This window comes from Bombina bombina, chromosome 4 (genome assembly GCF_027579735.1).
Source record: "Bombina bombina isolate aBomBom1 chromosome 4, aBomBom1.pri, whole genome shotgun sequence".
NCBI lineage: Eukaryota > Metazoa > Chordata > Amphibia > Anura > Bombinatoridae > Bombina > Bombina bombina.
Window position 1 is genome coordinate 216,159,006 of NC_069502.1, and position 14,376 is coordinate 216,173,381.

The 14,376-nt window shown below is 45.1% G+C and overlaps 1 protein-coding gene across 1 annotated transcript; it reads right to left on the bottom strand.

Moving 5' to 3' along the window:
• Positions 1-6,020: 6,020 nt before the first annotated feature.
• On the bottom strand, positions 6,021-12,253 carry LOC128656092 (uncharacterized). Its single transcript, XM_053709779.1, has 3 exons — positions 11,280-12,253; positions 8,620-8,780; positions 6,021-7,831 (listed from the first exon to the last, which is right to left on the bottom strand). Exons 1-3 carry the CDS (start codon positions 12,148-12,150, stop codon positions 7,814-7,816), a joined length of 1,050 nt encoding a protein of 349 aa, XP_053565754.1. The 5' UTR covers positions 12,151-12,253; the 3' UTR covers positions 6,021-7,813.
• Positions 12,254-14,376: the final 2,123 nt, after the last annotated feature.

A 14,376-nucleotide genomic window follows, 5' to 3' on the forward strand; every position in this document is an offset into this window, starting at 1 on the left:
GTAATGAGGACATTGCATTAGCCCCTATATTCTTAGGCCCTGGCTTGTAACTTAACTTAAAAGTTTAATTTGATAGTGCAGCCAACCACCGATGACTGGTTGCATTCATCTTTGCTGTAGACAAGATGTAAATGAGGGGATTATTATCTGTTCAAACTTCAAATTATATTCCATAAAGGTAATCTTGGAGTTTATCCACTACTGCGCATTTCAGAGCCAAGAACTCAAGCGTGTGGACTGGATAATTCAGTTCGCTCTTAGACAAACTCCTACTTAGATAAACAACCCTCCAGGGTACTCTTGGTGTAAAACTGCCCCCAAACTCACATAGCTAGCATCTATATATAGCACATAAGGTTTCTCAGGATCTGCATAGGCCAAGACAGGTGCTTCAGTTAAACTTTGGAGCACAATGGTGTCCACCGAGTTCCCAATGGAGTTTTTGCATTTAGTGGCTTTATAGGATCATCTTCACTATGTTTCAGCAAGTTATTTAGGGGTCGAGCTAACTGGGAGTATCCTTTCACAAATCTTCAATAGTATCCACAAAATCCAAGAAATTATCGAAGTTCACCAATTTTGTCAGGCTGTGGCCAAGAAGTTACTGCTTTTACCTTAGCATGATCTGTAGACACCCCCTCTGCCGAGACCACATGACCTACATAGGTCACAGCTGATTGCCCAAATCTACATCTCTCTGGACTTAACTTTAGGGCTTCTTCGTGAAGACAAACTAATAATTTCAGCAACCTTGTCTCATGTTCTTCCAAAGTACTACCAAATACAATAAGGTCATCTAGATAGCCAAGACACTCACATCCATTCATATCTCCCACAGTTTCATTAGCCTTTGAAATATAGCTGGAGCTCCACATATCCCTTGTGGCATCCGAGTAAACTGGTAGAATCTTAGTGGACAAAAAAAAGCTGTCTTCTCTTGGTCTTCTTCAGTCATCCCTACCTGAGAATAGCTTGATCTCAGATCCAGAACACTGAGCCAGCGGTTGCCATTAAGACAATGTAAAATCTCTTCAATTCAAGGTAGGTCATATTGGTCATGTATAGTTCTTCGATTGAGAGTCCGATAGTCAATGCACAGATGTATAGACCCATTCTTCTTTCTAACCACTACAATAGGTGAAGCCCATGGACTCCGAGAAGGAACAATTATCCCAACCTTTTCTATCTAAGCCAAAACGGCACGAACATCCTCAACATCACAAGGACCCGATCTCCTGGAGCGTTCCCTAAAAGGGGAATAATCTGTTAGACAAATGGTATGTAGCTTATGTTTTGAGCTTCCCAAATCCTTTTTTGCAGTAGAAAAAACTCATGCATGGTCCTCCATAGCCTTCTTCAACTGCTCACAGGCCTCCTTAGGCATTGTAGATCCCTCAAAGTTAAATTGTAGTTTTTCTGTTTCTGTTTTTGAGAGAAACATTTACAAATAGCCAATGATGAGTCTACTACTGGATAAAGATATCCCAAATTCTTATTGAAATCAATAACAACAGGGTATTGGGCCAAATTGTGGACCTTCACACTTAGCCACTGTGGTGGAGGCCCATCCTTTCTTTTGTGTAAGATTTGAGGTAGCAAAAACCAACCCTGCTTGGTTGCTTCTTCATCTGGCATTTCAAGAATATAACAGTCCTCCTTAGGTCGTCCATCAGGGTACACCACCAAACATTTTAACTCTTTCATCCCTCCTGGGGAAATGTAAGTCACTCCGGCAGAATGGTTGTAGCACTGACCAGCATATTGTCTCAAAGATATCTTTTCAACCTCCTGACGTAAAGCTACAAAGCACAATGATTAAACAGCGCTAGCTGCCAGGGGTGATTCAAAATTGCTATGATATACCAAAATGAACAAAAAAGGATGAATAACAATAAGAACAAAAATAAAGATTAATACTCAATATAAAAAAAATTGGTTTAACTTGTGTTGATTAGGAATCACTAATTATTAAACAGATTCCTACAGATAAGACAAGGAGTAAAGAAACACACACAAAGTGCAAATGAGTACAACTATGTAATGATTATTATATACGAGACCTGTTGCTGCAAAAATGACCGAAGGTGTCCTGCGTGCCTCCTGGAGTGAAGTAGAATCCCAAATCTCTGAAACAAATAAGCGCAAACAGACTCAAGTGTAGGTAGATAACAACAAACACACCCCACTCTCTGAATTGTACTTACAAAATTGTAATTTATTCAAGCGGTTTGTTAAAATAACATCAGATCTCCACGGTAGTTAAAACATAAATCTTTGCAAATGAACATGAAAGTATCTGAGCAGAAAATGTCCGATTTGAGTGAATGTCCGTTGTAGTGACTTCAAATCAATAAAACGCTTTGAAGAGCGTCAATGTAGAAGCCGGTTACGTCACTGGAACAAAGTACGGATCCTCATGTAGTCCAAAAGCCTCAACGCGTTTCAACCGCCACCGTGCGGTCTTTCTCAAGAGGTAGAAGACGTAACCGGCTTCAACATTGACGCTCTTCAAAGCGTTTTATTGATTTGAAGTCACTACAACGGACATTCACTCAAATCGGACATTTTCTGCTCAGATACTTTCATGTTCATTTGCAAAGATTTATGTTTTAACTACCGTGGAGATCTGATGTTATTTTAACAAACCGCTTGAATAAATTACAATTTTGTAAGTACAATTCAGAGAGTGGGGTGTGTTTGTTGTTATCTACCTACACTTGAGTCTGTTTGCGCTTATTTGTTTCAGAGATTTGGGATCCTGACGTAAAGCTAGTCTATGTCTTGCCCCCCAATCTCCATCATGAATTTCCGTAGCAAAGAATGTACATATTTTGTGTTGGTCCCTAGAATTATAGGGGCTTCAAAATCTTTGCAGGTTTCTAGGCATACCAAAGCCTTCACTTTCATGGGGTATATCATACTAGTATGTAACTAGACTATACTAATGACTACAGTGACAACTCCATCAACAACACACCTATTTCCACCCACAACTCTTAAATCAATTTTAGAGGGAGCCCTGATTTTAAGATGTTTAAGATAAGCATTATAAAAACTACAATAGATTATGGTGCACTGAAATCCAGTGTCCAACAGCACAAACTTTTACGCTACTTAAAGCCCTTGGCTCAGCTACATCATCTTCAGATACATCAAATGAAATATCAGTTATTCCCTTCTTCTGAGGGACTGTAAGACTTCCCAATAAATCACCAGCGTATTTTGCTGGGTCAATCCTTTAAGAAATGGCCTATCTCTCCACAAGTGAAAAAACTCCCTTTTGGTTGAGTAGTACTTTGAGGTTTTACAAGTAGTTTGCTCTCTCCAAATCAGCTTTTACCTGGTCAGGCAGTCCATTCTCCATAAGTTCTTTCAACAACAAAATCTGCATTTCTGGAGTTTTCTAATTTTTTTCTCTTCTCACATTTACCTATGCAAGCTTCGCCAGACTTACGCACAGTGTGGAAACCTATTTCCTCTTCCTGAGTCCTTATCATGGGCATAAGGGCCTCCAACTCTTTTGCTGCTTGAGAGTGCAGTTGGGCTCTAAGGAAGATGGCTATTGGATGGTCAGGTATAATGCCACAAAGGAACTGATATTGCCTCCATTTATTCATATCTTGTCGGGTCACTACCCCTTTTTGAACCAATAATAAAAGCTGCTCATGTAGTCTTAATAGAAAATCAGACACCTTCTCTGCCTCTCGCTGCTTCAGTAACAGAAACTTATACAAGAGATCTTCTGGATCTTCAAATGGATTATATAAGGTATTTAAGAAAGAGATTAACTCTTCAGCAGTAGCTTCAGGGTGTTCCTCTCTATCGAGTTGCGGGTGGCCTAACACTTTCTAAGAGGCAAACAGGCTTCACTGTCTCTGGGCAGCTCCATTCTTGCAGCACTATGTTAGAAAGATCACACCATGCCTCAATACCCTCCTCTCCTAAGGGTACAGGAAGTTTTCCTGAAAATATCTTGAGTTTCTGGTAACTGTATGTATGTGAGCTATCTGTGATGCTTGTAGCCAACATCTTCAGAACTTCAGATAGACTAGCCTCCATATTAGATTCATTTTAAGATCCTCTAACACCCTGAAATTAATTGTCCTTTACTATATGCAGTTCTGATTTTATGGCATAAATGAGGGGTAGTCTGACAGAGGGTATCCCTAGTAACATAGAAACATAGATATTGACGGCAGATAAGAGCCATAGGCCCAGCAAGTCTGCCCCACCTTACCTAACAGTATAAACTTATCTAGTTCGTAGGATAGCCCTATGCTTGTCCCATGCATTTTTAAAGTCCCCCACAGTGTTTGTTGCTACTACCTCTTGAGGAAGTTTATTCCATAAATCAATCACTCTTTCTGTAAAGAAGTGCTTCCTCAAATTACTCCTGAATCTACTACCCTTTAGCTTGAGCTCATGACCCCTTGTTCTTGAATTTTCCATTTTATGTAAAATACCCACAGCCTCAGTTTTACTAAACCCTTTAATGTACTTGAAAGTTGCTATCATATCACCTCTTTCCCTTCTCTCCTCTAAGCTATACATATTTAGGTCATTGAGCCTATAGTAGCTGTAGCTCAGAGGGTTTAGGCACTTCTAAGACAGATTGGTTGGTGTCTATTAATATGCTACCATAAGTTTCATCTGGTACTCTTTTGAATGCTACTATCTTAGGGTACTCTTTTAGTTGAAGTGCTCTCTGGAGAGACTCAGATAGTTTATCTCCACTGGTTCCTACTGGTATCCAAGCCACAACCACTGCCTGTTCAATTAGTTTATTTTTCTGCATTGCCCACTCTCTCACATCTTCTAGTTTTAAAAGATGCATCTCTTCTGATTTTTCCCCACCTCTCGATCTCAGCAGTTCTTCCATCTGTAGCACCCCTTTCCTGACCGTCTCTGAGGTAGGTGATAGTGTAATGCTGTGTACCTGTTTTATGTATGAGACCTAAGCCTCTGCAGAGTGGGAAGGGGTTGAAATCAGGTATAGAATGAATGCCTGTATGACACAGTGCCTACACATATAGGGGAAACCCTAAAGTAATAGGATGTGGGGTCCTATAAGATTTTAATATAGAAACATGTAATAACCACACAAATACATTTTCAAATAAAATGTTGCTTTGATTATTATAACGTTGTTTAACCAACAACATACATGTAACAAATACATATATATATATATATATATATATATATATATATATATATTATTCACAATAACTTCTAAATGACATCAGTATACCTATTTACTCAGTCCTTCATGAGCTCATAAAATAATAAACATAACTGTTGCAGTTTAGCTGAGGTAATAATCCCTTGCTGCTTGTGAAAGAAGCTAGAGAGTGCTGCTTGTGATTAATGCAATGCTCAAAAGCTTCTCCTCGGATATACTCAATAACATAACAGTCTCTACTTTGTTAATGAATTTTATCAATCCACTTGTCTCATACTGCAAAATGAGTAACTTTTTTACTACAGACAGATGCAGAAAACTCACAGTTACTTCCTTATCTAATTCAGCTGTGCAATCCAGTTAGTGTATTTGTGCAGCATAAACTGCTAGAATTTTTTCTGGGTTATCTCTTGAATACTCAACACACTCAGTTACTTCCTTATGTAATGCAGCTGTTCAATCCAGTTAGTGTATTTGTGCAGAATCAACTGCTAGACTATTCTCTGGGTTATCTCTTTAATATATAACAAACTCTGCAGCACATCAGATATGACTAGTCTATCTTTTCTCCTGCATTTCTTTAACATGGAGTTAAGGAGATCTTATAGCAGGAGATAATGGCTGACACACTCACTGTACAAATAAAAGTTCTCACTCTGTCTGCAGCAGCCACATGTAGCAATGTCTGAACTGTCTCTGGAATCCATGCACTCAGTCTGAATAACTTATAAGGGATTAAATGCTTACCGGATCCTTCTTCACAGAGGAGAGGATTTAACATAACTTAATTAAATAACTATGTACATGAGAATGTAGTGCGAAATAACCACAGACAAACTTTTTATGGGAAAATTTTGTGACCGTCACAGGCCATAAAATTTTATTAACCTAACAAACTAGATAGAACTGATAGAACTGAAAATATATATGGCGGCATAGAGATCAGCTACCCAGAACAGCAGGAGATCACCGGCCCAACGGGAACAGCAGCAGAGGGGTCTCTGCCCTAAGGAGATGACGCTGAGGGGTTGCAGAGATCACGTGACCATCCCTCAAAAAGGGAGGAAGGAGGGTTACCGTCACGTGCACGTGAGGGCCTACCCCCCTCCCCGGAAGTCTGGCCATCACTCACCCCTAGCGACCTTCTCCTGCGCAACCGGACCGAGGATCTCCCGCCGCCAGGGTGAAAAGAAGATCTTCCACCTAGATAAGGATTCCCTGTTACCAAGCCGTGTAAACCGCATAACAGGGAGAGGAGATCCATATCCTACAGTAATGGCTTATTGGGCCTAGGGTGAGTAGCCATAGCCCTGCCATTAAGGTGCCGTCGAAAATACAACATCATTAAAACATTACAAAAGGGGAAGGGAGGGAGGGGAAAAAACTGCTTCAGCCAGGATCCGGAGAAGAAGAGGAAGTTGCAAGGGAGAACTTGGCTTATCTACTGGTAAGGAGGGGCCTACCCTAAATTGCAACAATGTTGCACCCAGCACCTTCCCTCTCTCTTCTAACCCACTCTCCTACAGCCTTAACCCTTAGACTGCTCCAGGCTTATACTAAGCCCTACACTGCATTAAGGGATTAAATGCTTACCGGATCCTTCTTCACAGAGGAGAGGATTTAACATAACTTAATTAAATAACTATGTACATGAGAATGTAGTGCGAAATAACCACAGACAAACTTTTTATGGGAAAATTTTGTGACCGTCACAGGCCATAAAATTTTATTAACCTAACAAACTAGATAGAACTGATAGAACTGAAAATATATATGGCGGCATAGAGATCAGCTACCCAGAACAGCAGGAGATCACCGGCCCAACGGGAACAGCAGCAGAGGGGTCTCTGCCCTAAGGAGATGACGCTGAGGGGTTGCAGAGATCACGTGACCATCCCTCAAAAAGGGAGGAAGGAGGGTTACCGTCACGTGCACGTGAGGGCCTACCCCCCTCCCCGGAAGTCTGGCCATCACTCACCCCTAGCGACCTTCTCCTGCGCAACCGGACCGAGGATCTCCCGCCACAAGGAAGCATTTTAATGGTACCCTTGCCGCCAACCCACGACCCGATTTACAGGAGGGGTAACAGAGCTCTCTGAATGTCCCCTATGAATAAATCCAGCCCCACATCTGAAAGGTGAACTTTATCCCTTCTATATAGCTCGGTTCTATCAGCCGAAATGGCTTCGTGCCGTACCACGAAGCCACCTGACCCAGTGACGGTTTTCGCTACAGACGCATTGATCTTCTTCCTAACCCGGTATGCCGCCGTATGGGCCGACATATGCCTCCAGTGGAGACGGGGTATTATATGGGACCACCCTATCATGACCCCCGGGATGCGTACTCTTAGCCACCCAATGTCTGCCTGCATAACCTTAATCAACTGTAAAACTGGTATGGCCCCCACATCGTTACCCCCTAGGTGAAGAATAATAATGTGAGGCTTCCCCCAGCGTACCAGGGCCTCAGATATGGTTCCTGCTAATTGGGGCCAGCACATCCCCCTATCACCCAACCACCTAACGGATGCCTTGTTGGGAGGGAGACCTAGGGATTGGCCAAATGGGAGGGACGCACAGCGTAGGGAGGCCCAGTGGACAAAGGAGTGGCCCACAATCCAGATTCGCTTCACCCCGGGGGTAGTGCCTGTGGAGACAAACAGTTTAGTATCCTGAATTAACAACTAAACATTAAACAATTGGACGGACATAGGTTCTGAAACAATTGGACCGCCAACGCCCAATACGTTTTATGTCCTCGCACGAGGAGCCCGCTTGCACAGCGTTAGTCGCGGCCCCTATGCGAAAAGAGTGCGGGGCGAGTCTGCTAGCGTCCAGCCCCGCCTGGACTGCCGCCAATTTTAGGACCCTACCGAACTGAAATTTGGAAAGGGATCTGCCGTCCGCATGGACCAGGAATTGCCCCGGGCCAGGCGGCCTTTGAGCCAGGTAAAGGTTAACGCAGTTAACCGGGCAGCATGCGCTGTTCACCTGAGGGTGAACGGGGATCCAGGTTCCCTTACCCTCCTGATCTGTCTTTGATCGCGGCAGAAAAAGAAGTAAGGAATCAGGGGCAGCTCTAACATGTTGCAGTTGTATACCTGCCCCTGACGCCTGCTTGGAGGGTGCTACTACCTCGCTAACTCTAAGAGCGGCGGCAAAGGCCAGATTAAACGCAGTTTTGAAGAGTAGGGCTTCAAAATCTGATCTACAGACCACGTCGAGCGCCAAGAGCAATCGCTCCAGGCGGTCGCGGGTGATGGGTTCGCACGTGTCTATTTTCCGCTGCTGCGATCTGCCCCAACCCTTGATCACCTGCCTAATAAAAAAGGAATTGGTTGGGTCAGGAATGGCTAATGCCCTATAGAAAAATGAGAGGGCGGCCAATTTGGATTGTATTGCCCCCTGACGGGCCCCAGCGGCATGCAAACTCACCAGCCAATCATGTAAGTTGTCCCTAGACCCCTGAGCAGCGTCGGCTCCCCTGGACGCACAGAAATTGTCCCATTCAGACCACATGCGGGCATAGGCGTGCCAAGTGGATGGTGCTAAGGAGGAGCGGACCAACGGCAGTAAGGCTATCCAGGAAGGACGAGCTGCCAAAGGAAATCAGGACAGCGTAAACCCACGGCTGCAGCTGTGGGGGCTAACTTGCGAAATGTCACCCATTCGAATCGTGACAGGGCGTCAGCTACAACATTGTTAACGCCCGGGACATGACGGGCCTGGAACTGGATGTTAAGGTCCAGACAGCGCAACACCAGGTGGCGCAGCAAGGTAATGACCTTTGCTGAGGTGGCTGACAAGTTATTGATCGCAAAAACCACACTGATGTTGTCTGTCCAGAACACAACAGTCCTGTTTGACAACTTCCCACCCCACAGCTCGACCGCCAAGACCACGGGGAATAGCTCCAGGAGAGTCAGGTTTCGAGTAAGGCCCGCCGGGGCCCAGGACTCCGGCCAGGGCTCCGCGCTCCACTCTCCCTGGAAATAGGCCCCGTAACCGTGCGATCCAGCTGCGTCAGTGAAAAGGTGCAGTAACTGGCTAGACATGGGAGGGGTACGCCAGACCCGAATCCCGTTAAATCGCTTGAGAAACTGTTCCCAGACTACTAGGTCAGCCAGCAATTCACTCCCTAGGGTTATCTTTGATTTCGGGTTTGACCTACCACTAAGCTGTCTTTCCAGTCTACGGTTAAAAACCCGACCCATGGGGATAACTCTGCAAGCGAAATTAAGCAAACCTAACAGGGATTGTAACTGTTTCAGGGAAATAACTGCATTAGAGACTGCCACTCTGACCGCCTCAAGCATGCCCTGAACTTTATCAGGTGGCAACCTACAGAGCCGAGCCTGGGTGTCGATTTCGATTCCCAGGAAAACTAAACAGGACGCGGGGCCTTGCGTTTTGTCCTCTGCCAGGGGCACCCCGAAATGTCTCATGACGCTGCGCATGATGTTCATTGTGGATAAACAATCATCGGAGCCTGCTCTCCCTACAATGAGAAAATCGTCCAGGTAGTGTGCTATGGGATCGCTGCCCACTTCTGAAGCTACGACCCAATGAAGGAAACTACTGAACGCTTCAAACAAGGCGCATGACAAAGAGCAGCCCATGGGCAGGCAGCGATCCACGTAGTACACACCTGCAAACTTACAACCCATTAGATGGAAAACTGAGGGGTGGAGTGGAAGAAGCCTAAATGCCGACTCAATGTCTAGTTTCGCCAATAGAGCACCATGACCCGCCCTCCTGACCAGGTCTAGTGCGCTATCAAAGGATTGATAGCGCACCGAGCTGAGTTGGGGGTCAATGGCATCATTGACTGAGCTACCTTTTGGGTACGACAGGTGCTGAATGAGGCGAAACTTCCCTGGCTCTTTCTTGGGAACCACCCCCAACGGGGAAATGACCAAATCAGGTAAAGGTGGGGCAGCAAAGGGGCCAGCCATTTGCCCTAAAGTCACTTCTTTATTAATTTTATCCCTCACTACTTCGGGGTGTTGGTATGCTGAAATAAGGTTCCTATTAAATCTCTTACCCTTGATTTGCCTAAATGTGGGGATATGAAAACCAAATGAAAAACCCTCCCATAACATACGTGCCGCCGCCTGGTCTGGGTAAGCCCACAACCATGGTGCCATGGCATGTACCTTAATTGGCGTTTCCGCCTTTCTGGCCCAAGTTTGCTGAAGGGGGCTTATTGGTCTGGTCCCTTCGCTTGATGCAGTCACTGCCAGGGTGTGGACCAGAGCAGTACCTGCAGACGTGTCTGAAGGTGCATGCGCTACCCTTGTCGCATTTTTTGTCCTGGAAGGGCCAGCAGGTTCCCCCCCGTTTCCTGCTTCTGGTATTACGAAAGGACTGCTGCGCTGATTGCTGAGTTGAAGTTACGGCAGCGGGTGCACCCCCTTTTGGGTCCATTCGCTGCCACAACTGGTTATCAGTAGAGTCAAAAGTCAGGGAAGGATTTCCTGCCATTTTCCTCCTGAACTCAGCATCATATTCCCTCCACACACCTTCACTGTGATTACGCTGAATCCAGTGAATAGTGTCCGTGTATTTTAGGATAGGCAAACTCTGGGAGGGGTACTTTTCGATATAACAGGAGGAAAAAACCCTGAAGTACTGGAGCCACTCATCAAAAGTGTCTGGGCGTTTAAATTTTTTAGGCCCTGTTCCCTCAGCGCTCCTCTCTCTCTGCCTATACGCCTCCACCGAAAGGTCAAATATATTAACATATTTTCCACAGTGAATCCTACTGACCACCTTTTTGCGCAGGTGTCTATGCAATGAGTATATTTTTCCTGGGCTTGCGTCCCCATAAAGGGCTGCTCGCCTTTCGGAGATGGCCCTGGTAGGGAGAGGTTCAGCTGGCACCTCTGTAGGTGGGTTTTGCGGGGCGGTGTTACTGGCGCTGTCCTGCTTATTATCTGGCTTGACCCCCCTCTTTAAAATTTTCTTAATCATTCTAAACATTTTCTTCTGACCTGCCCCTTGTAAACCCAAAGAAGAGTCAGTCTCAGACCCTGAGTCAGAAGAGGATGAGTCAGAGGAAGAATGGTCATTGTGTGTAAATAAAGCATTCTCACCGTGACTAATGGCAGGAGGTCCCTGACCCATGCTGGAAACGGGCTGGCCTGCTTGCTGGTTTTGGAGGGCGAGTCCTGAAGACCCTTGCTGTGCAGTGGAAGTGGTGGCTGCTGCTCCTGCTGTAATGCTGCCTGCTACTCCTGCATCCGCCCCACTCATGACTGTGGCAGTGTTGGTCCGTGTTTTTTCTGCACTTTGTGATCCAATTGCCCCCTGCAAAAGAGAAAGAATTTGGCGAGCACTTTGCCCAATGGATGTGTCTGGATTATCAGTAGCAAGGGGTGGATGAGCTATATGAAGCGGTGTATGAAACCCCTGACTCGCTGACTGTCCATTCGCAGATGTCTGAGCATTCACACCCTGCTGGTCTACAATAGGGTTATGGCTTGCCTGGCTTATTGATTGTGCATGGTTTAATGAGTGTGCATGAGCGCCCTGCGTGGCTGCAATGGGGGAGTGGATACCCTGAGCAAGGGGTTGTACTCCTTGTATGCCTAACATAATGGGATGTTGTAGCTGGCCTAAAGATTGCACATTTGCATTATGTATGCCAACCAGGGGTGTATTATATCCCTGAGTTGCTGCTTGTACGTTCACACCATTCAAAACCGCATTCACACCAATGGGGGATGGTAAATGATGAGACGGTAAATGATGCTCAATGTTTTGATTCACATGCATACTGCGATCATTGCCTTGATTCACATGCAGACTATTATCAGACATATGTGTATTAATGACAATATCATGCGGCTGAGCGGCCGCTTGTACTAAACCACTATCAGCCCTGTGTGGGTTAATAATATCGGGAGCGGCCTGCTGAACAGCATTTGCGTTATCTCCCATTTGTAAAAACTGTAATGGCCTCATTGCCCTGGAAGGGTTAACTCTGCGTGTCCCCCTACCCCTATCACTGGCTATCTGCCTGGTACTACCTCTTATGATGGAGCGACCCCTTTGATGCCCCTGAGGATTAACGTTCAAATGTGCTGTTCGCTTGCGCTGTTTGCTTGCGCTGCTAATGCCCCTCCGACCCCCCACTGATAACCCGCCAACAGCCAAGGACGGCTCTCGGTGCTCACCTGCAAGTGGCGTTGCCCCGGGAGCCGATGTCCTTGCGACCGCGCGGGAATCTGCCAAGCCGGAAGTGCCGATGTCCGCTTCCGGTGACGTCACTAACATGGCGTTAACACCGGAAGTCGGACCCGGACCACGCGGCTGGCGAAGGAGATCGCTAGGCCCCGGGGGGAGCAGCATAGGCCCTGGGGTGGCATGGGCCTCGGGTATGGTGTGCCTAGGGGCAAGTCTGGGTGTTGAGGGCTGAGGGGCCGTTACAGAGGCCATGTTCCGGCCGGGCTGGGGATCGCGTGTTGCCACGTGTGGTGCCTCAATGAGAGGTGTGAAAGGGCGATGGCTGCTGGGGGTTAAAGCAGGATCCGGATCCTGACTAGAAGGATCAGGAGGGAAAACAGCTGGTGTCACACTGGGCCCTGGGGAGGCTGCAGCCATTGCGGTTATTATGTTTTTCAATAGGTCAGAAACTGCTGACATAGCAGCAGGGGGTACAGCACTAAGAAATGAGGCCTGTACACTATCAAGGGGTAAATTAACCTGCTGGGTCTGCAATGCTTGCTGTGTGGGGGATTCCTGAGCTAACTCAATATCAATAGGTCCCTGCTCTTCCACATTATGAACCTGGGCTGACACAACAGTAGTATATTGAGTTGGGGGAATGATATCTAAATCATCCTCAGAAATAGATTGAACACTTATCTTTATTTTTTCTTTTGCAGGTGCAGGAGGTTCCTGTTCCGACTGGTAACGTCTGGGAGGCAGAGTAGAACGCCTGGAACGATGCATAGCTGCGCTGGTGATGACAGAACTGCTAAGAAAAAACTGCTTCAGCCAGGATCCGGAGAAGAAGAGGAAGTTGCAAGGGAGAACTTGGCTTATCTACTGGTAAGGAGGGGCCTACCCTAAATTGCAACAATGTTGCACCCAGCACCTTCCCTCTCTCTTCTAACCCACTCTCCTACAGCCTTAACCCTTAGACTGCTCCAGGCTTATACTAAGCCCTACACTGCATTTTCAGCTTGGAAACAGCAACATTATTTTCCCATCTCCAAGTCTGTGCAAACTCCACAGTTCTCTTAACATCAATTTCTCCTACTCCAGCACTAAAATCTCCTCCCCACACCCAGATGGCATTTATCTTCCTTAATACAGTTATTACAGCAGCCATCTTGGGTAAGGGCAAGGCCCTTACATATATATCTATTTCTATAACAAACACCTTGACGTAAAAAAATTGATTTGAAACAAAGTGAACTTTTTTGTTTTTAAATATATATCTATATACAGTATACATCTAGGTATATATCTGTATCTGTGTATATTCATATATAGATACAGGCTTACCTCTGAGTTATTGCAGGTTTGGTTCCAGACCACTGCAATAAAGCAAATATAGTAATAAAGTGAGTCGCACAATTTTTTTGTTTCCCGGTGCATATAAAAGTTATATTTACACTATACTGTAGTCTAATAAGTGTGCAATAGCATATTTAAGAAATAAACAAGCAGAAAGATCATACCACTTGGAACAATAAGTTCTGGGTTGTGATGGGCATTCAGTCCTTATGACCATACAAAGCAGAGACACACCAGCATGACATGGAACATGTTTGTAAGTACAACTGATGGTCAGCTACTGCTGTGATAGGGCCCATGGAAATCTTTTTTTCTTTTCTTTTTTTTTTTTGAGAGAAGAATACTTATAAAATACAAAGCCATAAGAACATAACTGTTATTCATCAAAATCAAATTCTTCTTCAAATAACAGTGAATTTTTACCTAGAAATATAAACTCAAATAACGAGACTATGGCAGTGTTCATGTAAAATCACAGACCTTATACATGTTCTCTGCCCTACCTTAAAGCCACTTGAATGCCACATCTGACGCTAGACTATATGCATCAAAGCTCAAAACAATAGTCATTATCCCTGTACTCTGTACCCCTCACCATCTTTATTAACTTTGTATTATAACATTAGAAATCATGTGTGTTCTAAGTACACCCTTTATGTCTGTAGT

What these genes read in the sequence shown, in the direction of transcription:
- LOC128656092 (XM_053709779.1), bottom strand. Translation starts at nt 12,150, where the DNA reads ATGAGGCCATTACAGTTTTTACAAATGGGAGATAACGCAAATGCTGTT. An exon ending in ACCTCCTGCCATTAGTCACG is followed by an intron (nt 8,781 to 11,279) that starts GTGAGAATGCTT and finishes TTCCTTTGGCAG; the next exon opens with CTCGTCCTTCCTGGATAGCC.